Genomic DNA, 25,717 nt, shown 5'->3' on the forward strand with positions numbered 1-25,717 from the left:
TGCCACTAAATGTCTCATCTAGGAGCTGATGCATCAGCATGTGGGTGGCGATCTACCTCTGCTAAGCAGTTTCATGATGGTAGCCCTGTTGAAGGTTTATCATGTCATAATAAACCAAGTCTGCAACTGCCATATTTATTAAAGTGGTAAAAACTGGATTTTGGTTCTGATGCTCTGCAGCTCTATTCCAGAGGATGAGAGGTCAAATGGTTTATTTATGGGGGTTTGAACAGTTTATGAAAGATGTGCAAAGTGATTTGTCTCAAAATTCCCTATATGAATGATTATTATTAATCTGTGTAGTGTGTAACTTATAAAAGATTTATATGACAACGTATCTCACTAAAACTCCTGAATTTGGGTGGATGTAGACGTTCAACATAATACTCTGGTGTGGAAGCGTGGTACATTTCCAATTAGACAGCACAGTGACCTCTTTCTTCAAGGTATTTGGATTCAGATGAAAACCTTCAGTTTGTATAAATACACAACCATTTAAAAGTTTGGGGTCACTTAGAAATGTCCGTATTTTTTTAAAGCATTTTTTTCAATGAAGATAACGTTAAATGAATGATAAATCCAGTGTAGACATTGTTAATGTGGTAAATGACTATTCTAGCTGGAAACAGCTGATTTTTAATGGAATATCTCCATAGAGGTACAGAGGAACATTTCCAGCAACCATCACTCCTGTGTTCTAATGCTACATTGTGTTAGCTAATGGTGTTGAAAGGCTAATTGATGGTTAGAAAACCCTTGTCCAATTATGTTAGCACATGAATAAAAGTGTGCGTTTTCATGGAAAGCATGAAATTGCCTGATTGACCGGGTAGAGTATGTATATTAAACTGGCAAAATAAAAAATCTAGTGTCACAAGAGCTGGCATGTCGCTTCGAGTACATCCAAGCAAGGGAATGAATCCCAACCCTGTCACTTGGACATGGTTGTGGCCTGCCACCGCACCTCCCTGCAAGCTGCCCTGGGGAGGCTTTTAAAGAGCTTTGGTGGGCAAGACAACATCTTCTCCAGAGCATTGTAGTTACATTAGAGCCTAATTAGACGGTAAACCTCAAGGCTATGTAGCCCGCCGCTAGGTTTCACACTCACAGCCATCCATCTCTTTGCAGGCGGTGAGACAAGCAGCACGGGGCTGACGGGTGAAGGGGGAGCTCACCTGGGAGCTGGACTGTAGTAAATCAAAAAGCTCAGAGCGTGACAAGAGGGTCACAGATTTTGGGTCTCAGGTTTCCATTTGGCTCTCAGGCTTTGCGCTGGAGATTAATCATTTGGTAAAGGAGACGTGTGGGTGTTTTTCAAATCGGAGCTGTAGAATTGTGATTAAATATAGTATTTAGTACATTCTCTAAATAATATTAAATGAGAGAATATTTAGCATTCTGAAATTGGATTACAGGCTTTGCTGGGAAACTTATCTGACATTGCTGTTTACTTTATTTCTCTGCTAATGAACACGATGGAGGTATGTGACTATCAGCGTACGTTTGTCTGTCTGTGTGCAACATTACTCAAAATCACAATTACTGATTTTGATGAAATTTTCCAGGAAGGTTAGAAATAAGACATGGACCAAGTGATTGGATTTTGGCAGTGATGTGGTTTATAGTGTGGATCCACGGATTTGTAAAGGATTTCCATATCATTGCTGGGTAGCGGTACAGCATCACTGTAACTAGGACAGCGGCTTCCTGCTGGTGATCACATGGTTGCGATTCTGCTATAAATCCATGCAGACTTATCAGACGGAAATTATACAACGACTGAGTAGCCTTGGTGGAGTACTGCGCTCTCTGAGTGCTTCTCTTGTTTTTATTTGCACTAACAGAATGACTGGACTTGTCAGCTGGTGGTTTGGTCCATGACTTTGGTGCGCAACATTTTATAGAGACATTCGTGATTGCCAGAGTGATTCCTTAACTTTTCCTGTAGTGGCACCATAAAGTTAACTTTTCTGGTTTTCACTGAACTTTGGATGGATTGCCATGAAATTTGGTTCAGACTTTCATGTTCCCCTGATGAAGAACTGAAAAAAGTCTGGCAATAGTCTATCCCTAAGTTTTCTTGCAGCTCCTTTATTAGTTAAAAACTTAATTTGTCTATAAAGTACTTTTCATAGTTTTAATCAGTGAATGTGAACATGCTGATACACTTAACAAAGATGGTCTAATTAGTAAATATCACATGTGCTAGGATCAGGTTGTTATTGTGAGCATGTTATCATAATGACATTAGGATTTATATCAGTTCACCTTTGTGCTGCCAGTGTGGTTATAGACTCTTTCTCTTATCTTTAGAACCAAAAGATTTTTTCACACTTCTCTGAAAGTTGCACTTCAGGGCGATCAGTAATCATTATATTTTGGAAGTGCAGCATTTAAAAGAGCTTTCATGTCACCTGTCAAACTGATGAATGTTTGCATAAATAGGACGAGGGCAGTGGGTTCATTGATCACAGGTTTGAAAACGTATAGCCAGGAGCGACCAGCACTACAGGGAATTAAGGTGAAAATACAACTAAAAGTAAACTGCTTATGACTCTTGCTGGGCCCAAAAAAGGATTGGTATATTCAAGTTTTGTTTCAGTTAAATGCTATTAATACGGAGAAAAAATGCTCGATGGTTCCTACTGTTGAAGGACACCTTTCCCATGTACAGGGTGTCATATTGTACTGTGACTGGCCTGTTCGTGTCCTCCAGGGGTGAAACCACAAGCACTTAAACATAACTGATCCACGTCCTATAGAGAGCCGCCTAAGTCCAGCGTATCTCACAACATATTCCACTTGTAAACATAGAACCTGTTGCATTGTGTGGATGATTTGCGGTTGGCTTTGGAGTGACAGGCAGGGTTTTTTTTTTTTCAAACTGTCAAAAAATACAGGGAGGGCACATCCCAGGGGGGGACTTTGAAAAACAGTAAGTTGTTATCCCCATTTAAACTGACATCAGATTGCAGGCCTTTTCAGGGCAGCCTCTTTGTGCGCTCTCCGTGTCTATGAAACCCTCTGTGCTTTTTAATGGGTTCATGGCCACAGGGCAAGGGTTACAGTTTGTCCTTCCTGCAATTAGCATTCACGGTTAGCTTAGCAGAACTAATGCACCACATCTTTGAGGCTCAGGTTTCCTCTGTGCCTCTGAGTGACTGCGGGCAAGATTTAACTGACTCCTTGTATCCATTTCAACCTGCTTTATTAGATGTTATTGGCAAAATCCCCCGAAGAATACAATTCCTAGCCAGCTACTACCAGCCAATTAAGTGTTGGTGTTGCATTGTTGCTGGAGATGGATAAACTCGTGCATACCATGAGTTGATATACAGTCTAGCTCCGGGTTATGTAATTACAAGAACATTAACAGGAGGGTCCTAATGGGTGTCAGGCTAAGCAACATCTCCCGTGGCCTTCGTTTTCACGCCGCCGATCATTTTTGGCCGTTTCATTGTCAATCTATATTCACTTCTCATTCATTTCTCACATTTCTGCATCATAACAAAGTGAAGTCTTTATTTTCTCATCTAGTTTGCCCCGTGACATTTAGGTCAAGACACCGTGATCTCATGGAGGTATTGAGCACACAGGAACATTCACACCAAAGCCATTGTGGTGACGCTTGGGGATCTCATGGGTCTTAAGTGACACCACTGCTGAAGCGAAGCGGCTCCGAGCTGTTTTCTGCTATTAGTTTTCTCTGCTGTTGTGTAATATTACATAGTTTATGTACGAATCCATGGACGTTTATGTAGGTTGACTGTGGGTACTGTTTGTGAACTACAACAAGTATGTAGGCTGTGATGTGGACTGTGGGGCTTTCAGAGAGCAAAGGAAGGCATTTTTGTAAAATTATGTTTATAAAATGACATATTAAATGCAATAAGTATTATATATTAAGCCTTTAGACCAACCATTTACAAAATTGCCAGGCAACACATACACGTACAACATCCCAGAACTGCCGTTTAGAAAGAAAAATGAAAGCAAATGTTCAATATTTCTGCTATTTTTTGGATCAAACCACAACAACCTATTTTCAACATGCATCCTCGTTCAGACTTATTGTCTATAATTGTTATAGATGTGGAAATATATGATTGTTTTTGTCCAAGTGTGTAACCTCCAACCTGTGGCTAAGCAGGGAAAAAAATCTATGTTATTGAATATAAAATACATTTGTCATTTCCTAAGTGCATTCTGTCTGAGTGATCAGTGACTGCGGTGCATTATGGAGCCAAATCAATGACACAAAAAGGAGGTACTTTCATAAACAGCTTTTGATTATTGGACATTATTAACTTTTCTGAATTCGGTGAAGTGAAACATTATGTCGTCCCATCGACTCAAATACAGATTAAACAAACTAATGTGAATACAGTGATCAATTCATTCGTCCGATAATGTTTTTGCACGTAAAACAGCAATGCATTGAGAAGTCTGGCTCTAATTCATCATTGTCCGCACATTATATTATTATTGATGGCTCTTGCCCTGGGCGAGTCCATTTGTATTTCAGATTTGTGACAGGCGGCAGATTGCTGGATGGAGGTTTATTCTGCAGCCACGCCAGCAGCATCACACACATCTCTCTCTTATTTATGTATTGATCGCTCTGCCTCGCCCCAAAAAAATACAAATCTGGCACCTTTCACAACATTATGTGGAACAGGTCAGAGGACAGTGCTAATGAAACGGCATGATGGATGTGGTTATCTGCAGCATTAACCCTGCAGAGCCTGCTGATTGTGATGAAAAATAAAGATCCGAGGATTCGGTGAGGTGGTTCAGAGGCATGTGGGTGACAAAAATGCAATAAAACATAATATCTGTGTTGCAGTGCAGCAAGTATTTGGAGGTCAAAGCGTGTTAGGTTAAATGTGGATGTGTTTGGTTTAATTGTCTGGGTTATTATTGCTTCTACAGTGTTTAAATGAGCATTTTTGATTACTACAAATTTAAATATGATCAGTGAAGACTAGAGCAACCTAAATACCCTGAAAGTGGAACCTTTTCATCAAATTTAGTTACCTTAAACATTAAATTCCAGAAATCTTTTGATCAAAATTATGTTTACTGAAAGGATGTTAAATGAATTTGGAAATTTGTGGAATGAAAAGTGGCTTAAAGCAAGAACATGCTTCCAACAATGAAACCAGGTCTGTTTGAGCTCAAGTAAATATTCCAGAATACAGACTTTAAATATACACATTAAGAAATTAACCACACACGAATCTTATCACTATGTATTATCCAAACAAGAGAAAAAGTGAGCAGATATTTTCTTCATCTGGATTTTGGTGCAAGTCTTAGAGAGGAGGCAGAAAATGGCATGGTAAAAATCACATTCTGTGCGAGCACTGCGAGTGAAATCATAAGAGAGGTCTGTAACACCAGGCGTGAAGTGAGCTGTATGACTGCGAACTCTCTGCACTGCTCCTCTCCACAACATCCATCCCGCCTGGCTAATGTATCCCTCTCAATAGCCGCGGACAAGGGGGAGAAAAGACTGCTTGTGTGAAGCACAAAAAGCCCCACCGCAGCCACGTTCGCAGCAGTAATTGGCAAGGAACCTTCATTTCATTCACTCCTGTATTTCTTTTGTTGTCCTGTAGGTTTTTACAAGTGTGGTGCTTTTGAGAGTTGTTTCAAAACTGGCTAATTTCTGCAGCCCCCTGCCTGTTGTTGCCCATGTGCCCATTTATTTATATATCTTTTCTGTGTGAATACACAATTGTGCGATTCTTTCTTTTCTCTCCTGGACACTGAAGTGTATTTAAAAACTAAACATTTAATAGACCATTTAATAGGGTCTTGATGATACTTAATTTGGAACATCTGCAAGAGGTGGAAAAACATTTAATCCCTTATGAGTCCTGCTGCTTTCACGCTGAAAGCTTTATTGTCGTCCGGTAAAGTAGTGGTGGCAGAATGGAGGTTGGTGGGCATTAGAGGGACGGCCTGTCTCCTTTCATCATCGCATTGTAGTCGCTGTATAAAAGCCTGCAAAACGTAGCTTGTAGTCGTATTTTTCACCACAATTACACTTTATCCTGTGGTAAAATGCATTCAAAGATTTCTCCCTGTGTTATATTGGTGCATCATTCTCATAAGCACTCTTAACCCTCTCATACATCAGTTTTATATAAATATGGCTGCTGAAAAAGTTCTCAGAGGAAGATCCACTTTGCTTTTGCAGGTTGAATTCAGTTACTGTTAGCATTACTTGCAATCTTACATTCCTTTGATTTCTTCATGAATACTGTAGAAAGGATTTACTGCTCACAGCAGAAATTAGACAATTTATTCAGCTGTTCTAATGTCGCATGGCAGTGGTTCTCAACCTTATCTGCTTGTAACTATGAAAATTGCTATGACACTGACAGGTCTCTAGTGACTATTGAGAAAGGTGAATTTCTCCAACATGTCTGTCTAAATAGCAGTACAGCTGTGACAGCTCATTTATCTTTGTCATTGGCTTGGTTTAATCTATGGTAGTCTTATTGCCATATCAGAAACTGTAAACTGTTTGAATTTTCTGTTTTCACCCTACTTATGCAAGATACACACATAGGAAATGGTCAGCTAATTTCCTCCAAGATGAATAAAGTAGATCTTATCATATCTTACCTGTAACCTGAAAATACATGAGAATTTAGCTTCTCTGAAAATAGGTGAATATGTAAGATGAATGATGAATCGCTGATTAACATAGAAATAAATAGTAACCCCTGATGTCACAACCTCTTTACACAAAGCTGTACAACCTCTCATCATGAATACAGATGTCAACAAGTTGCACGTAGTTCAGTCATTGAATGATTTTCCTCATTGCATTGTTTCAAATATTTTTTTTTTCTTTTAATATTTGGCAGCACAATTTTGTTTCTGACTTCTTTAATCATTTTGTGAACCTTTGAGATGTCCTGACTCCCAAACAGGGAGCTGCAGTCTGAAAAGTGAGGTGGATGTCAGCAGTTGTAGTTCTTTATAACAAAGAAATTGGAATGTAAAATGTTGTTGGCTGGGTGAAATATGTTTATGTATTTTTAGCTGCTCTACTGGTGGTTCTGTGGATGGCAGCGTTGATCTGTTAATCTTTATTAGATGGACTGCTATAAAATTTGTCACAGAAGATGAAGCCATAGCACTACTAACAAGTGAAAAGTATCAGCATCTACTAAAAGGGTTGGCATAATGGTTTCTACAGAACATATCCTTACAGCTTTGGTAATACACTTACTGTTTTGTTACTACAACAACTAGGTTGACATTTGCATTATTTGCAATTTGGCCAAAACTAATCATCAAATATACTTTGAGTTACTATAAATTAGCACATAGTAGCATTCTAAAATCTCTCAAAAACAAAGGTATATGCATGACTACGTACCAGAATTAAGTGAGAGAATGAGCTGTTTAAAAACATCTTGGTATCTTGTACGTTTTTTTTGTTACATTCAGGATAAATATTTTTGTAAAACTGTCAGCATTGAAGCCAAAATAGCTGCTGTGATTACCGCTAGATAAAAGATGTAGAGTGATGTCTAGAATTGTTAACTGCTGAATATAAATTCCAGGCATTTTGGTTTTCAGAGTGTTTACGTTGGGGCACAATCAGAGCCAGGAGTCATTCCTAACCGTTTCCCCACTTACAGTAAACATAGCTTTTTTCCCGTAGGGTTAGACTCTCAGTACAACACAATTTCATCTCTAGGGCCCTTTACAGATGAAACAGGCTTGCATCTCAGAAAATATTACAGTTAAAAAGAGCGCATTGACCTCCGCCTGATCGGGACCTCTGAGCTAGTTGAGCTGAAGCAGCAAAATCACAGAAGATGGGGTGTTCACATAATGGAGTCAAACTGTTTGTTGAACGTGTTCGGTACTTTAATTCTGCTGGCAAACTGCATCAAGCAGGTGTGAGGAAGTGTAGCACGCTTTTTGGAGAGGATAAACAGCATAGTATGGCTATGGCTATGGCTGAGATGATGGTTTCTTACTTCACAGTGTCATTCGAGAGGGGTCTCTCCTTCGTGTCCAGGTTGTCGTGTCCATGTCCTGTACAAAAAAAAGGTCAAACCAGTCACCTGACCTGGCAAACCTGAGGGCTTAGCCGATTGTCCAGAGGTCAAAGTTGGACAGCTGGTCTTGTTTCAGGGTTAGAGGGTATAAGACTTGTTCCATTTCACTTCCTGGACACACAGGTTCGAAAACAAAACATGGACAGAACATGTATCTGTAGGTTACACAGCGTACCGCGAAGGAAAACAACAGCATAATTGTGGCTGATTCTATTCTACCATAGATTCCTCTGAACTCAATATCCGGGAGGATTTCCATTTTAACAGAACCCTCATTGATTCAGTTTCCAGAGGAATTACAGTCTGGATCAGTTTACCTTGTTACCTTGTCACACTATGTTCTGGTCTGATCTCCATGTCCATTTCCGCTCAGCTTCCCCTCCCAGTCGCCACCACGCTGCCCAACAGAGTTTTCTTTGTCCCTGTGGCCAGTCATCCATTCCTAATCTCCAGTCTTTTACTGCGCTGGAGACGTGCTGCATGCTTTCAAAGAGCAGAGTGAGCTGTTGATGCATGCCCTCCATCTCCCTAATAAGGCTTTGAAGAAACCTTGTGGCCCAGTAGTGACAAACGACTTTGTATATGAGGTTTCACTATTACAGATCCTTCACAGGTCTGCTACGATATGACGAAAGCACGGTAGCTTTAGGGAAGCAATTGGGTGGTATATATGTGAAAGAACTTGGTCACCTCAGTCCAAAAATGGCTTAAATCATTACGTGAAGCGGTAAATAATTCCATCTTTTTATTACAACACCAGATAGTACAAACATAAAAACACTTGACAACTCAGTGGCTTAAAAAATGCACCTAAACTAATAAAATGAGGAGTATGGTTAACAATCATGCTTCTTAAGTTGGCTTTATGCTTGAAAGTGCTTTGAATTTTGAGGGAAAAAATGAGATATTCATATCAAAGAATAATAAAATTACAGTAAACCCTGCATGTACCCACCATTTATCAGATTTACATATTTCCTTGAAGCATTCCCAAACCAGACTATCTGATACTGTCAACATTGTTTGTCAAGTGTTGTGGAGAGAAGAGTTCCTGAGGACTACTGAAGGTTAAATATGCAAAAACAATACATTCATCAAAACACATAGAAATTCAAGCACTGATGAGTGAGAACTCAAAAACAACCTGTCTCAAAAATGTGCACCTGCCAATGCAAACAGCACAGTGCTGCTTATACAACCACAGATAATCTGTCCCTCAGGTAAAACAGACATTTAAAAAAGTGAGGAGCTTGAGTACAGTGTAATGATGTTTCAGGTAGAGATGCCATGCAGAGAGATACCATCGACAGAGAGCTCCTTCTATTGCATTAGCTAAAGGCACTGATATCTTGATGGAAATAACTTCATTTTGGCCACTACCAGGCCCAGTAAATACAATTGCTAGCTGTTAGCGCAGCTGTGCGAGCCTGGTAACTGATGGAAAGTGACTCAGCCACAGTTATGAATGGTGCTGGTGGCTGCGGCTGTGCGCCCTTGAATATGTTATCGTCTCCTCTGTGCGGTGGAGCATATTAATAAAGCACCTTACAGTTACACTGTCTAAACAGTCCGTAAATAACTTCCCATTAAACCCCGTACTGGCAGTAAAATGCTCGGCCCCCGCTGCGCCACAGGCCACCGGTTTTTAACCACCACAATTAACACATTAAACACTTCAGTCCTGAACTGATGTGACACAATCAGCTGGCGTAATGATTAATTAATGGCTAGTGTAAAGTGTGGGCTAGCCCTAGAAATTCAAAACAAGAGAAAGTTAATCAGGCTAATTGTCTGAAATCATTCCCATTAACATAATATTGCCATTGATGATCAGAGAATCAGAATAATTGGCAAATGGGTCTTTTGTTTCTTTAGTGAATGCTTACATAAAGGCACTTGGAATTTGTTTTGTTAGTACAATATAACAAAGTACAAACACTGCATAGTAAAAATCACTCAATAAACATAAGAGCTAAGATACGAGTTAGGGGTTTTTGTTTTTGCATCTGCACATTCATAGCTAAGAATGCCTCCTCTCCCTTCAGTGCCATGTTGTAATGCCTGATACAGGGTGTCATATGCTGAGTGTGATGCTGTGAACAGTGTCCGCAGGGATTTTGGCATCTGCCTCCTCACCGCTGATCCTGAAGATCACAAAGGTGTTGGAAGGGATCGTGGTGGTTGCGGTCAGGGATTTACCCAGCCAGCTGTGACAGCCACGCTTATACATTTTAACTGTTACCTACAGAGGAGGGAAGAGAGAAGTAAGCATTAAATACAGATAATTAGAAAGTGAGAATTTCTTTAGATACGCTCCTGTTTTCAAGTGGATACAAACACGGTGCTTTTTATGGCTATTCAATGGACATTTCTTGGTGTCGTGACCCTGTCTGCAACCTCTTGACCTCTAGTTAGAGCTAAGGAGACACTCATGACTTTCACCTTTGACCTCAACATGTTCAAGCTGTTGCTAAGCTGGTGGGCCTACAGACTGAAGAACAAGTACCAACCTATTTATTCTGGTTTGTTGAAAAACGGATTGAGTTTAATAATGAGAACAATGACATCTCTATTCATCTTGATTGCAGTATTCACAAAGAAACTATAGATGTGAATTAGCAAAATAGCTGCTAATTCCAGTTCTATCAATTTAAATATAGATCTGCAGTTTTCCCTTTTAGAAAATGTGCTACATGGGAAAACAAATCAGTTCTTTCTATTACAAGGCAATCATTTGTCCATAGAACTCCTCGATTGAGGTGTTCAATGAAATGACCTTCAAAAAATTAACAGCTGTAGAATTTTCCTTTAGCTTGCTAAAATATTGAGCAACTGTGTTAGAATAGTGAACCAAACGCGAGTCTGAAACAGAATAAATATTAAATTAACCTTATTCTCACTGTGAGCTTTAATTCCCCTCCACATCTTGAATGGAGTCATACCTCTCTTGATTTTATGTAGGTTGTAGGGCATAATACGCTTTAACACTACATCAAAACTGCCTGTTATGTTTCGAGCCTGACAATGGAAGCCTTAACTAGATTTAGACATGCAGGTAATTGAACCACATCCATTTCAAAAAGAATGCCTCGCTGCATCTCTTGTTTGGCTGCATTTACAGGGGATAACAGAATATTACAGTGCCTTTTCACAGTTCCATTTTCTTTCACTTTAGCATTAGGCAATTTTTCAATTATTATTTTTTTCCATGTACTTTCATCCCCGGCTCTCCATAATGTCTGGGCCTTTTAGTTAATGGTAGCGACAGTCAGAGCCCAGTATATCGGCCCTTGTCCATTTTGCAGGTCATTGTGGAAGCCCAATAGGCCTTTTATTACGCCGACATCAAAAGGCAGATAAGCATTAGAGGTGGGGAAAATACCCTGCACTAGATATGTTCCCTCTTTCCTTTGTCTGCTATTGAAAGTGATCATTTTAATAGTGAAGAGGTTGGTGAGCTTTGGGGCTGATGGGAAGTGCGACACCCCTGACAGCCTACGAATATGAGCAAGTCGATAACACAACACGAGCACACAGCACACCCTCAACACCTGCACACTCTTGCTGCTAACCTAATTATCTACAACAAAGGCCACTGCGAATTCAGACACACATCTTTCTACCATTTACTTACTTATTACTGTGCATTAAAACAGGGTGAAAGACAGAAAAAAAACACTAAACAATTGTGTCTTATATTGCAGCCTTGGCCGAATGCCACATGGCTTGTGTTACAATAGCATCAGACACTTCAGAGTGAGTGAGTGTCTATTAATTTGGGATGCATGAAAAAATAGCTTCATGACAGCTGGTGGCAGAGAAGCGTACAAACCGAGACAAAGAAATCAGAGAAGAATTATTCTAACAAATCATAGCCAAGTGTAATAGTTGGTAATCAGCAATTAACTAATGTAATTGAACTGGAGTTGAGTATTTCCATCTTTGTGACGCTGCAGAGGCACAAACACAGTACTGGTTCTGCATCACATTTAAACCCAAACAGAAGCAGAAAAATCAGTCACTTTTTCTAGTAAGAGCAACAGAAGAAGCTGTGAAACACACAAGACTGCAAAATGCATGAAATGTTATTTTAATAATGGATAGTGATAGCAATAATTTATACCTAAATTATCTAAATCCTAGCTGAGAAAGTTTTTGCACAGTGATGAAATGTGATTTTTTTTTTTAAAATTTACAGCCATCCTTCCTTTCTGTAACATCACCCAATCCAACATTTGTCAACCAGATAAGCTTTTTTTGTGTCATGTAGGAAGGAACAATGCTGCCATCTTGGCATAAGCTCAAAGAGGGGAGTTCTGTGTGGTCTAGACAACCTGCCTGCCAGGTGTTGTTCAGCAGAGATGGTGTGTCAGGTACAGGAACTGTCACTACTGTTACCCTCTCAGCCACTTGAGGCAAGTGTTTGAGGCTAAAGACGATACTGCATCTAACTTACAGTAGCACAAAACAAAGTGTAAACGAGGTGCTGACATAAATAATGTCAAAGAGCAATCTCCACCTGACACCTCAGATGAAACGCAGCACGTCACATTTGCGCAATCTTCAAGAAGCTGAGATGAACAGATTAATAATTACTAAAATAATATCTCTTTTAGTTGTGAATTGTCTGCAAGAATCATGATTATTACAAGCAATGACAAGCCTGAATGTTTGTGTGTGCATGTATGACACTTCGCTGTGAGGAGAAGACCCTTGGGGCGAAGGCTGGGTGTCACACAAAGGGCTGAGAGCTCACCTAACGGTGTTTACCCTCATCTGCCTCTCGCTTTCAGTGTCGCGGGAGCCCTGTGAATGACATCACTCCTCACATTTCAACGAGATAAACTCCTTCTCCTTATTTACCGTCTGCTAATAGTCATAAATCCTGCCTCTGGTTCACTGTTCACCTTTTACCCTCTTAAACTCAAGACGACAGCTCATTCTCTGTCCAAAAAAGGAACATCTCCTTACAAATAGTGATAGTCATCTATACCGGTTCCCTTATCTTCTACATGTAGGGAAGTGTACGGCACTGATTCGGAGCCAGGCAGGTGGAATGACAAGCAAGCAATTCCTTATTACCTCTTCTAATTAGAAAATCAAGAAAATAAACATGCATCATGGATTTTGCATCGCTAGCGACTAATTGTTATTGTATGAAGGTAATTATTTCTCATTAGGGTCTGGCAGGTCTGATGAATGTGAATAATGTGAGAATCTGTGTAATTGGGTAGAGACGTGTCACCACCTGTGTGTATTGCCATTCACAAAGTTCAGATTCTTCCTCTGATAAAGTCAAAAGAATCCCAGTGGGGTATCAGTCAGCCGGGGCTGTTACCTGGAGCCATGGGTGCAGTGTTTCAGGTGAACTCTGAGTGAGCGTAACGCCACACCAGCTTCAGACGACGGGCTCTTTGTTCCACACCGTGTCTCACCAGACACAGATGGGGAGGAACACTGAGTAACACACCTCTGGTGCACCAAACATCTTTGTCAATGAGCCAAATGCCATGGAACTGGACCAAAAATGGTTTGCCAGGCAATCAGGTAAACACTGTGTGGTTTGGCTCATTGGTTGAACGTATTAATAATCCGCTAAGTGGGGTGTGAATCACTGGATTATGAGCGAGACAACTCAAGGCAGATTTTCTTCTTCTCAACTTGATTTGAGGTTATAAGACACAATTTGATTCAATAACAATGAGACAAAAGTAAATTTACCTTAAATGAATGTTCAACTTCTTATTTCCCCTATTAGGTGAAAATTATGACATTTTTTAACTAAAATAAGCTACAAACAATTAGTTAAATAAGCATTAAATAAACAATCATAGCAAACACTGAAAACATTTCCACTGACAATGACTGATCTAAAGATTAAGTATTTTTTAAGGGAGTAGCAGCAATATTAGCAGTGATAGTTTTTACATTATATATCCTGGCAGCAGCAGCAGTAACTAATGAATAAACCTGGCCGCACTAATTCAGTGTGATTTGAAGTGTTTCATTTATTGCTAAACTGGAGCAATTTGGATTTCATTTGGCAGACTGATACATCAGAGTTTCATAATTTCTCATTGGTGCACCAATACAAAGAATGAGTCTGCACTCTTTACCTGCTGAAATGAGTGGTTGATGTATTATCAACAAGTATTTAGAATGTTTTTTCAATTACAGGATTAATTGTTTAGGTTGTCAGTTATTATAACAGCTGAGTTCAAAGTAACATCTTCAGTTTACCTGTTTTTGGCTTAACCTACAGGTATTAAATCTGCAATGATGTAAGCCAGAGAAAATGCAGAAGATTCATATGTTTGAACCGGTAAGTGTTAAGCCTTTTTGGTTTTTTTGCAAAAAGATTTTACTGAAATGAATACAGAATCAAAACCTCCATCGAATACACTTATCAGCCACTTTATTACACCAGTGATCTGTAATGCAATTCGGTACAACTCGGCTATAAATCCTTCTTTCATGAAGCTTCTGTATTTTCAGCTTTTATTGATGCTGTCTAAAAGGTGATAATTCTACTTCATGTATATTTCTGAGGTCATATTAGATAGTGGTGGTGTACCGGACTACATTACATTTTAAAGTGTTCCTAATATTGTGCCCCTCTCATGCATGTTACTGGGCTGAATCATCACCAAAATGGCATCACTCCAAAAACTGCTTTTTTCAAGCATCTCTACAATACTTTGTGCATGAAATACTCGTAACTGAACTCTTGTGTGCTCCAGATGTTGGCCATCCATTAAGATGCCTAAACTTTGGCTTGGTGACATTACCATTTACGTCAATAACCGTCTAAAGCCATGAACGCGGAAAAAATTGGCTGGTTAAATTCTGAAATAGCTGCGTCTCTGCTTCCAAACAACCTGCCTCGGCTAACAGGAAGCCATTAGACTCTCTGCAATAACCATTTACATCCAGTCACCCAGCTCTGACTTTATTTCCATCCACATAAGTGCATTTTCTGCGAGAGGTTAAAATATGAATCTCCTCCTTTTTCTCCTCAATGGGTCTGGTTGTCTGGCTGACTTGAGAGGGCACAATCTATGACTGATTTAATTTGCTCTTTACGAACATCTCTAACAGCATTACCCCCAGAGCATACACTGACTGCCCCCATCTGACTCCATTAACTCCCAAATCAGGTTTAAAGACCATATTGATGCCGTCCGTTATTAAGGGTGATTATCAAAACAACAGACAATGGGCCAAAGTGTCTGTTAACTAGTTTATCCGTAATTTCACATAACTGTAACAGATGGCAGGGCTGTCAATTATATACTGTATCTGCTGCACGCAGTGGCCACAAACTGTCTGGATATGCAGCACATTAACCTTTACATTAAAAGAACGATAGTCTGCTCCCAGGTGGTCAGGGGAAAAGGACTGAGCTCACAAAATAAACCATGATGTTTAAAGTCAAACGGAGAAATGCATTAACTTGAGATAGCAAAGCAGTGAGGACCTGCCAATTACCAGCTGCTGTTTTTTTCTAGCTGTCAGTTAGGGGCTTTCTGTATAGTGAAAAAAAAAAGAAAGTCATACAAAATCCTAATGTGGCCGTTCAGTCCACTTCACCACCTTTATTCTCCTCAATTAACGAGAATGGCTTTTGAAGCTGTAATTAAGTGCCTCTGCTCCACTCAGCCTCTTCATTATTCATGAATCCCTATTGATCATATCTTAGAACCTATACTGTGGGGATCACTGTAATATCCTGAATCCACAAAACACGTAACTGACCTCACAGAGATAAAATTAACATCTTGGCCACTGACCAAAGAAAAGTTTCCGTTAGATACTAAAACCAGCATTTAATACTGAATTGGATAAAGAATGCTTAATTGGAAATATCCCAAATGAAGCTTATATGGGCTTATTAAATATGGTACTGCATAGGCTGTGCAATAATTCAATATATATATATATATATATATATATATATATGTTTTTTTTTTTTTTTTAACTTTCAATGGTGCTGAATTGTCATTATAACATCACGTCATTAGAGTTGTAACTAATGATTATTGATCTGGAAATTATTTTCTTTTGTTCAGTTGTTTTGTCTTTAAAAAGTCATGTAATAGTAAATAAAAATGCCTAACAGAGTTTCCCGAGCCCCAAACTGATGTCTTTAAATTATCTAAAACACAAATATATGCAGTTTAATAACATACATTACAAAGAAAAGCATCTATTTCCCATAAGAAGATGGAACCAGAATTCAGCATTTATGCTTCAAAGAATATATATCAGCTATAAACAGTGTTTCTGTGAATCAACTAATCATTTGATTTTATATATATATATATATATATATATATATATATATACATATATATAGTATTAGCTACAGTGTCCTGCAGACCCAGCTCATTCCACATTCAAAGAAATTATTTTCAAATGAATATTAATGTCCTTTATTTTAAACATGTATTCAAATTCAGTGAAACTCAAACTCCACCTGTGTTAAGTAGAAATGTGTAAAACATGAACTCTAACGGTTGATGTTTAACTAAATTAACAAAAGAGCGCTTGAAGAGCCCTTTAAAATGGCTGGTATTGCATGCTGGGTGATGAATTTGGAGGAAACACATTGAGTCATCTTCAAATTGACAGATGCAGAATCTCTCCACGGGACTCTTCACGCTGGCTTAGTGCTCGAGTGAAAAAATAGATTTTACCAAGTTTAATCACACGCTATTACAAGGCTGCTTTTATCATTGCCTTCCACCGTGTAAGTGCTGGTGTCTTCACTAGTTCATTACAGACACTTGTGATTCTGCAGCAGCACTCTTCTCATGTGTAATTGCATGGTTAGTTTTCCTCTGCAGCTTCCTACACACACTCTGGTGCAAATTATTCCCAATTCCAGTTTCCTTTCGAGAGCGATCCTGCAATTACAGAAATCTGAACACACAATTTCCAATTTTGTTGAACAGTGCCGTACAACTAATAGATCTTTCTTTGTCAGAAATCCATTAGAAAACTTTATTTATGAAACTTTTCTTGAGCACAGAAGTTGTCGTTCAACCAGGTTTAGGTTTGATGAACTCGATGAACAATAAACTCTGTGGGAGTGACAGTCAGATTGCACTTTGCGAGAAACACGTTTAAGTATACTTTCTTAATTTTGCATCCGGTAACTTAAAATAGACACCAGTCAGTAATAATCCCTGCAAAAGTGCACATACATAATTAAAGGAGCAGCCATACTCAGGTGGATGTCTTTGTTATGCAGCACATATAGGATAAGTCCACATTTGCTAATGACTATTAAAAATGCTTTATAATTAACAGTAATGGGTGCTGTATGTATTTAGTTCAAATGGCTTAATGCTGTTTTATCTCCACATAAAAAGAGACCAAAAAGCCACAGTGGCTGCCAATATTATCTATTTAGGCAGCAGAATGTGCAGGCTTTGTAAATGACCTGCTCCTGGCCTTTTGTGTGCCTCCATTCATTATCACCACAAAGCAGTTGATGTCTCCCCTCTCTGCCTTTTCTGTGCTAAGCACCAAGCGCACCAGGCTGTCCATTACAGGCCTGTGACGCGTGCAGCCTGGGAGATGGCCAAACGGAGAGGAATGTCAGGGTGGACTTAAATTAACAAGCTACATTTGTGTGGAATCTGTAGCCTGTCAGGGAGACAAGATGTATCTCTGGCAACCGAGATCTGATTATTTGCACCATTCTCTCTTAGCTGAGATGTTGTCTGTGAATTTGCAGCTTTTCGCCTGGTGGCTTTGCTTCTATTAATCAGCTAACGGGGCTGTGTAGTCAAGTTACGGTCAAAGGAACTTAATTGTTGCTTCTCAGCTATGCAATTAGTAGGCACAGAGTAGATGCTCTGTTTCTACCTCGCTGACAGCGGGTTAGAAATTTCCTGAAATTCAGGGGCTCCTCCTCAATATCCTGGATTATATAAACTGGCACAAAGCCTTCACGAAACAGTCAAGCATCAGAAAAGGGGACGACATGAAGATGAACAACATAAGTAACCTGCACTTTAAATTATGACATGAATAGATCTTCAGCTCTTTCTCTCTCCCCTTAACACACATAGACACGCACACACACACACAATGTAATTACCCCTCAATCCATACAAATTGAATGAAGCCAGAACCGTGGTCTAAGAATATAGACTATAATTAATAAATTACAGCCACTCTACTCAATCATTCTCCACTTTGGGGCATGTAGACATCCCATTCTCCACAGAGTAATTGCCTGAGCTCACAGAAAACACACCTAGTGCTTCCACAGTGGCTTTATAAATGCATCTGGTGCCACTTCTTACAACCAAACAGATGCCCGAGTGAAACTGTAGGTCATATCGCAGATCTTTTAGCTGGTGTGTTTACAAGTAACAAATCAAATGCATGCATTATTTCTGGGCCCTGAAAATATGCCTTGGGGAGCTATCAGGTTTCTTTGCCACCCCCAAGCTTCCCCTTCCAGCTGCTGCACACGAGCAAAGAGCACTTTTTTTTCCAAAGACACAGTAGGTGACAAAGTCGTTGAGTCCAAAGGAGCAAAATCTTCGAATGGTTTATTGCGCAAATCCTGGAGATCCATGCAGTGAAATAATGGGAAACTGATAATTGACATACTCAGTGAGGTAAAGCAAAAACCTGAAGAGCATATTTACCATATATTCTCCAAATGGCATTTTTGTGTGTGAAATATGGGGAGGAGGATTGCCTCGCAGTGCCTCCATTTACAAATATTTCTTTGAAAATAATATATTTTGTTGTCGCGGTGTGTGTCCCCTTGGGCAAGAAAACGGCCCGCTGGAGACAGTCTAATGACTGTTGGGTCATGTATCAAATACACAGCAGCTGGAGGCGAGAGGGGAGAGTGCATACAGTCTGGGTGTTGGGGGGTGGGCAGACTAAAGCCTGAACGGGCTTGTATGGAAAGCCCAGGCTGAGTGTTTGGGTGCTGAGGGTGGGTGTGAATCTGTAATGGATGCTGAGCTGGGGTCATACTGACTGGTCTTTAAGAGACAGCATTTAGTTCATTTAGCAAATTAACTGTCAGACTGCTCTGAGGCACCACGGGCAAGCAAAAATAAATAAATATTTAAGAATGTTTTTGGATGAAAATGTCACATAACACCTGTTATTTTGGAAATATAATCACTGAAATGCAACTAATACATGAACAACCTTTAAATTCATTATACTGCTTTTGTGACGGTAAAGATGTGCTATCATGCCATCTAACCAGACAACATTTAACTGACTCAGATCCATTCATTACCTCATAATGAAATAAACAACAATGATGAAAAACTTCAACCTACCTGAGAATGTGAATACACCCAAATCATGCTTTTTACACTGTGCAACTGTCATGATTTTGGATTCAATCAAGTGAACTACCAAGTACCTTGGAGGCAGACAGAATGAATTTCCTAATTACCTCAATAAAAAACTGAGGAATTAAGGAAATAATTAACACATGGTGTGTTGATAGAAATTATCTGAGAGAACATATTAGAATGAAGGTAACAGACGGGCTTAAAAACAAGAGCTGAAATCAGAATTTTCTGTGCTGTGGAACTTTCTTTTTAAAAAACTGATCACTATAACTCTAATTGCTTTACTTCTAGATGTGGATTTCTGTAATTAGTTTGCTTGATTATTGAAAATTATTGCTCTGTAGCGGGGTGAAAAAAAACCTGTAAAACCTGAAATTTTCTTCAACTGAATGGCTTTTGGCCAAACTGTATTGTAATGACTTAATCTGATGTTTGTACGGTAATTTTCTTAGATTTTTAAATTAAAAAAGACTAATTGTATTAAAATAACTATATAATTGATGTCATGTTCTGCAGTCTTTGGCACTAATCAAACCTGTGTTTTTTCAGTTACCAGAAGAAGAGGGGGATAACTGAAAATTGAGTGAGACAGTTATAAAGTACTACTGCCACCTGCTGGTTAATGTTCACCTTTATGTTTCACAGTATTATTTGGAGCCAGTGACACAGCATTAAACCCCCAGATTTTGACAGGACTTATGGTCCTCATCAGAGCTGAGGCAGTGGACTGACCTGAGGAGCGTGTCCCAGCAGGGCCCACAGTGAATCAGCAGACAGGGTCTTGACTCTGGAAAATTCAAGCGTGTCCGTCTCCTGGCGGTTCAGAGCGATGTACTGGCAGCCCTGGTAGTCGCCTTTCAGCTGCACGCCAGAGTGCAGCCGAACCAAATCCCACGTTCCCACCCTCCTCAGGACCTCCCGCACTGATTCCATCTGCCTGTACGACAGATGACCTGCAGGACCAACAGCACAAGCTGAACTGGTGGTATTCCTGTCACAAACCTGCTTAGTGTAGTCAGATTCTATGCTGGAATTCATAATGCTTTTAAATAAGAAAAAAAATCAAGCTGTCCTTTAACCTGCTAAACCTCAAGAGTTTTTTTTTTTTGGTTGTTTCCTGATGCAGTGTTTTTTGCATCACATTTTTACTCACAGTGGGCTCATTTTTTCCCAACAATAGAAACTACCTCTATGGAAACAACACAAGTATGGCTAGAAGTAGAGTGAACTCAAAAATGTTCTATGTGCAATATGAAACAGCTTTAATACTATAAGTCAGAAGGAAGGTGAGTCGAATTTCTCTGATTATTTATTTTACATAAATTGAAAAAAAAAGAGTGCCCACAGGTGTTACCAATACTGGAAATAATAGTGACCTTACGTGTTATAGATATTTTACTACTTACATTTTCTACTTTGTATACATACTTTACATACCTGCTACTACACAGTTTACATTTCAGCCTAGTTCAGCCGAAATGTCCCTGATTTTTTTGTAAAAGGACTGATGGTTGCAGCTGAATTACTAATGGCAAAGTTTTTTTTTGTTTTTTTTTTTGTTTTTTTTACAGTATGTAGTCAATGCAAAGAGTTTATTCAAGCTTAGATTTGGTTGACCTTCCTAATTGAAGACATGTCACGCATGATTAGTTTAAGGACCACCTGAAAGTTGAAAATCTGACATTTTTTTGCTTTTACATTTTCTGGCTCTGATAAATATTAAAATTTGGTGATTTCTTTTCAAAATAAAATGTCTTTCAAATCTTAAGACAAGTTTTGGTGTTCAGTGTTAGGTCTAAAGAGCAGTCAATGAGATTTGTTCATGGATTTATTTTAGTAACAGGTTTATTTTAATGATAGTGATATTGGTCAATTTTTTATGTTTGTTGAGCTTAATAATAGACAAAAAAAGGAAAAAAAGACAAGCTAATATGAAGATTTCTGCAGTGTATTAGAACATTTATTGAATCGCGAAGGATGGACCCACTTACCGGAGATCCAGGATGGTGTCAGGGCATCTGATATCCAGGCCATATAACCCTCCTTGAAAGATCGGAGGAAATCATCTATCTGGCTGTGGGAGACCAGCTCCCTCTTCTTCCTCAGCCCTTCATCCAGCTCGCAGTCCGGAGAGAGGAAGATGACTCTGGGGAAGAAGAGACTTTGGCGGACAGAGACTCCACTCCTATTCAAATGGCTACATATGTTTGCTGTCTTGGTCTGAGGGAGACAATAAACATTCAGAAGGCAATGATTATTTACTTTTTTTGTCCATTTATAGTGTTTGTGTATATTTTCCGTAGCATCAAAAATCTAAAGTACGGAAATCTGGTTCAAATTGCGTAGTCATATTTTTAGAGAATTCTTTTTCTTTGCAAACAATTTACTGTAATTTTGTGGATTGTTGTCTACACTGTTTGGAAAAAGGTCTTGTAATGCCTTTTGTTTTTTAAAAAACAACAACTATTATTTGAGAAATTAATGGAAATATGGTTTGGTGGGGGCTGCACAGCGGCTTAGTGGTTAGCACTTTCGCCTGGCAGCTAGAAGATTCCCGGTTTGCGTCCCGGCTTGGACCTGGGATCTTTCTGCATGGAGTTTGCATGTTCTCCCTGTGCATACATGGGTTTTCTCTGGGTTCTCCAGCTTCCTCCCACAGTTCAAAAACATGCTCAGGTTAATTGGTGGCTCTTAATTGTCCGTAGGTGTGAATGTGAGTACGCTTGTTTGTCTCTATGTGTAGCCCTGTGACAGACTGTTACCTGTCCAGGTGTCTCCTGCTTTCACCCTAAGTCAGCTGGGATAGACTCCAGCCCCCGTCACCCTAATGAGGATTAAGTGTTGTATAGATAATGGATGGATGGATGTTTTGGTGGGGGAAAAAAACATGCTTACATTCTAATCAGTACTTAGAACCCATAGTAAAGTCTTCATGCATCCTTCAGCTGAAAGAGATTCGCAATTTAGAGTAACTCACCAAAGACAACAGGCACACAACATGTTTACATGTTGACAAGCCAATTAATTAACCTATTGGTTGTGTTACTGAGAGTGAAAATTTTCAGCATGTGCTAACATTCACGGGATTTCTCAACATTGCTGTTACACGATGACCTAAAGACACACAATGCAAATGTCCTCTTTTGAATTTGTAAGAGGACCAATTCAAACAATTATGTAACCTCATATTGGCACAGACAGTGGATCTGCATTTGCTTTGTGTAGATTAATAGATCCATTTTGAGCAGAACTATTTCAATAAATCAGCGCGTTTGCCGTCAGACTCTTGTGTCAAGCTTCCAGTCCAAATTGAGCATCTATAGAAATGGAAATGAACAACTCCAAACAGACCCAGGCACATAAGGTGACAGCTGTGTTTAGGCACCTGCCTGCTTTCACCTCCCCACCCCCTCAACCCCTGAAAATAATTATGGCCTTTCAGATGAAGAGTGCCCACTCAGGAAGTTTAGGGAGCCCTAGCTGTAGTGTTTGAAATTTCCATATAAATTGTTATGCTGAGTCAGAATCTCTTAACCCGGCTACAGTTTGGATGAACAGTGTATCAGACAATTGGCTGGACCTTGGACTTAAGTGTGCCAGACAGTTTGACATTCAGTTTTTCATGAGGCCACTGCAGCATTTCAGCTGAATGTGTCTTTTTACCATGATAGCTTTGAGGGGATCTTCAATCTGCTCGATGCAGGTATTGGTAAAGTTTTGGTCCTCTTCTTTCACTTGCACATGCCAGTTTTGGTTGTGAGCAGACACCATGCCTCTCCAGGGTTTAACATCGACGCAGAAGATCCCTTGGCCTTAACAAAAAGAAAATAAAAAGCCAAGTGATGGTTTACCCACTTCAAACGCTAGTATCATACCACCTATACTGAAATGAATCCCTTTCAGACAAAAATGAAGACTTTAACTTGCAGCATGTAACAAAACACACACAGGAGTGGACAATATGGATAAAATCTTCATAAAGGCATGTTATTATATAACAGCATCCGGTATATTGGGATGTTATGCATTTTCTGGAATGTATATTGTGTTATTGCAAACAAAAAAATGCCTTAATACATTAGGAAATATGTATAATGTGGTGAATGCACTGGTGCTCTTCGACTGCAGGAGGGTAAATAACAAAGTGAACAATGACTGATTTCTATTTAGTTTGTTGTACATGCTGGTTCACTGTCTCAGTAGATTGAGTTACTAGCACATTTGAATAATTAAAAAACAGCATTTATGTTATTAACAGTTTTTTTTTCTGTGTTTCACCAAATCAAAATGTCTGCTGTGAAAAAAGGTATATTGAATAATTCAGTGTTCGGCCTGGAGAAGGTAATACTAAATCATATATCACAAGATAAATGTTATTTCGGCATATCATTTCATTATAGATACCAACCTGTGAGGATAACAAAGTTGATGTCATCTTTGGCTGCCTGAAACTGGTCAGGGATTCGCAAGTTGCAGTAAACATCTTCTTTTCTCAGCCCGGTGAGTTTCCTGCAGTGCAAGTAGAAAACAAACACAAACAAAAAGATTTAGATATAGCATACTTCTTTGCAATGATGAGCAAATGAGCAAAAACAAGGTTTAAAGGTGTATTATGTGTGCTTTTTTTTGCCACTTGGGTGCAGTGGAACAAGTTAGAAGCAATGTTGAATATTCCAATATTCACTGTAGTATTTACTCAGGAAAAAAAAGTATTTTTCGCTGTTAAATATGCAATTATGTTCAGAGCGTTTATTCCATTTGGTGCTGTTAAAGTTGCACTATGTGAATTTTTTAGCTACATGGATACAGTGGACCAAGATGTAAACGACATTGCCTGTTTCAATATTCGCTCTTTTTGCTCAGTTTCAGTCTCCACCCTCTCTGGGAAACATCTGGCTCTTTAGCTGCTAGATATTCTACTTTGTTCATTGTGTTCAATCCATTTGGTGGTGTTGAACCTGTACAGTTAGTTTAACAGAATGTAAACCAAACAGTAATGTTGCAGGCCATGTACCACAACAGTGAACTGAAAGATGCTAAAATGGTTTGTGGAGCAGAGGAGAACATTCTTAGTGGGTCAACACTCACTTCAAGCACAGCTATGTGACCCACTGTTACTGTAAAGACACTTTAAGTTAACCATAAACTTACGTGACATGCTGTAAAAAGTCAGGCAGGTTTGGTGTCGGCTTTGAGCTCCGACTCTGGGCATTTTCTGAAGCTTTGGAGCTGGGATGAAACTGGGTGAACAGGTTTCCAAGCTGAAGCATAGTCTTTATCTGGTGAAAAAGAGTGAAATAAAACAAAATAGCATTATAATTAAGTCGGCAGTTCACTAAGAGACAACCTATACTGCAAAAACAAAGTAGTTTAAGTCTATTATAGTTTTGGTCTATAAAGAAATCAACAGTATTGCTTTGCTTAAGCTCTATAAGCTACCGCAGTACTGTCAACATGATGCCAACATGATGCCCCCCCCGGCGTTAATGTCGCTCTGTCTGTGTATCTTTTTTCCCCGAATGCTGAGCAACGTAACTCTATCCAGGAACGCTGTTTCACAATTTGTCCTGCCCCCCTCCGCTCCGCTCCAGCTGCACTTCCAGCGTTCCTGGAAGAAGTAAACAACAGACCACGTGCGCCACCTGAAGCTTCAGATTTCTCCCACGGAGACGTGACGTCTGCACACGTCACTCGGCGCCTCACATATGATCCGTGCATTGCCAAATGTTTTTTGTTTTTTTTTCCATGATGCGTTCAGGGAACCATGCCTGCTATTTTCATGTGATGTGCAGGTGATGCTTCTACTAAGAATTTGCCAGTCAGTGGTGGAAAAATGAATCTGATATCAATACCACTGTGGAAAAAACACAGCCAGTGCAAAGACTACGTGTTAATGGCATGTACTGAACTATGCATAATAGTAAAAGTTACAAAACAAAACAAAACAACGGACATTTTTTTGTGCAGTAAATTGTAGTTATCAGAAGAAATCACTGGTTTGAAGATTAGTGTTCCTGCCACCATGATAAGGACCCTTCAGTAGCTTTTCTAAAGCTTTTGGTCTTATCATATGTGTTCAATCAATCAATCAGTCAATCAGTCATTCAGACCTGTAGAAAGAAATCCGAATTCTAGTTGCTTATATGATATGATAACCTCCACAAGTAGAAATTTGCTCATGAAGGGAAATTGTTTGTTCACAGCTGTTTCCAAGGTCAACCTTTGAAATGTCAAATAACTATTTCATATTATACATAGACATATGTCTGAATACGCCAGTTTTTA

The 25,717-nt window shown here is 39.3% G+C and overlaps 1 protein-coding gene across 1 annotated transcript; it reads right to left on the reverse strand.

Moving 5' to 3' along the window:
• Positions 1 to 8,820: 8,820 nt before the first annotated feature.
• On the reverse strand, positions 8,821 to 24,890 carry si:zfos-911d5.4 (uncharacterized). The gene is made up of 7 exons (XM_055004205.1): positions 24,872 to 24,890; positions 24,584 to 24,711; positions 23,841 to 23,941; positions 23,096 to 23,244; positions 21,424 to 21,652; positions 20,165 to 20,385; positions 8,821 to 10,332 (listed from the first exon to the last, which is right to left on the reverse strand). Exons 2-7 carry the CDS (start codon positions 24,700 to 24,702, stop codon positions 10,165 to 10,167), a joined length of 987 nt encoding a protein of 328 aa, XP_054860180.1. The 5' UTR covers positions 24,703 to 24,711; positions 24,872 to 24,890; the 3' UTR covers positions 8,821 to 10,164.
• Positions 24,891 to 25,717: the final 827 nt, after the last annotated feature.

Source organism: Amphiprion ocellaris, chromosome 18, assembly GCF_022539595.1.
Source record: "Amphiprion ocellaris isolate individual 3 ecotype Okinawa chromosome 18, ASM2253959v1, whole genome shotgun sequence".
Classification (NCBI taxonomy): Eukaryota; Metazoa; Chordata; class Actinopteri; family Pomacentridae; genus Amphiprion; species Amphiprion ocellaris.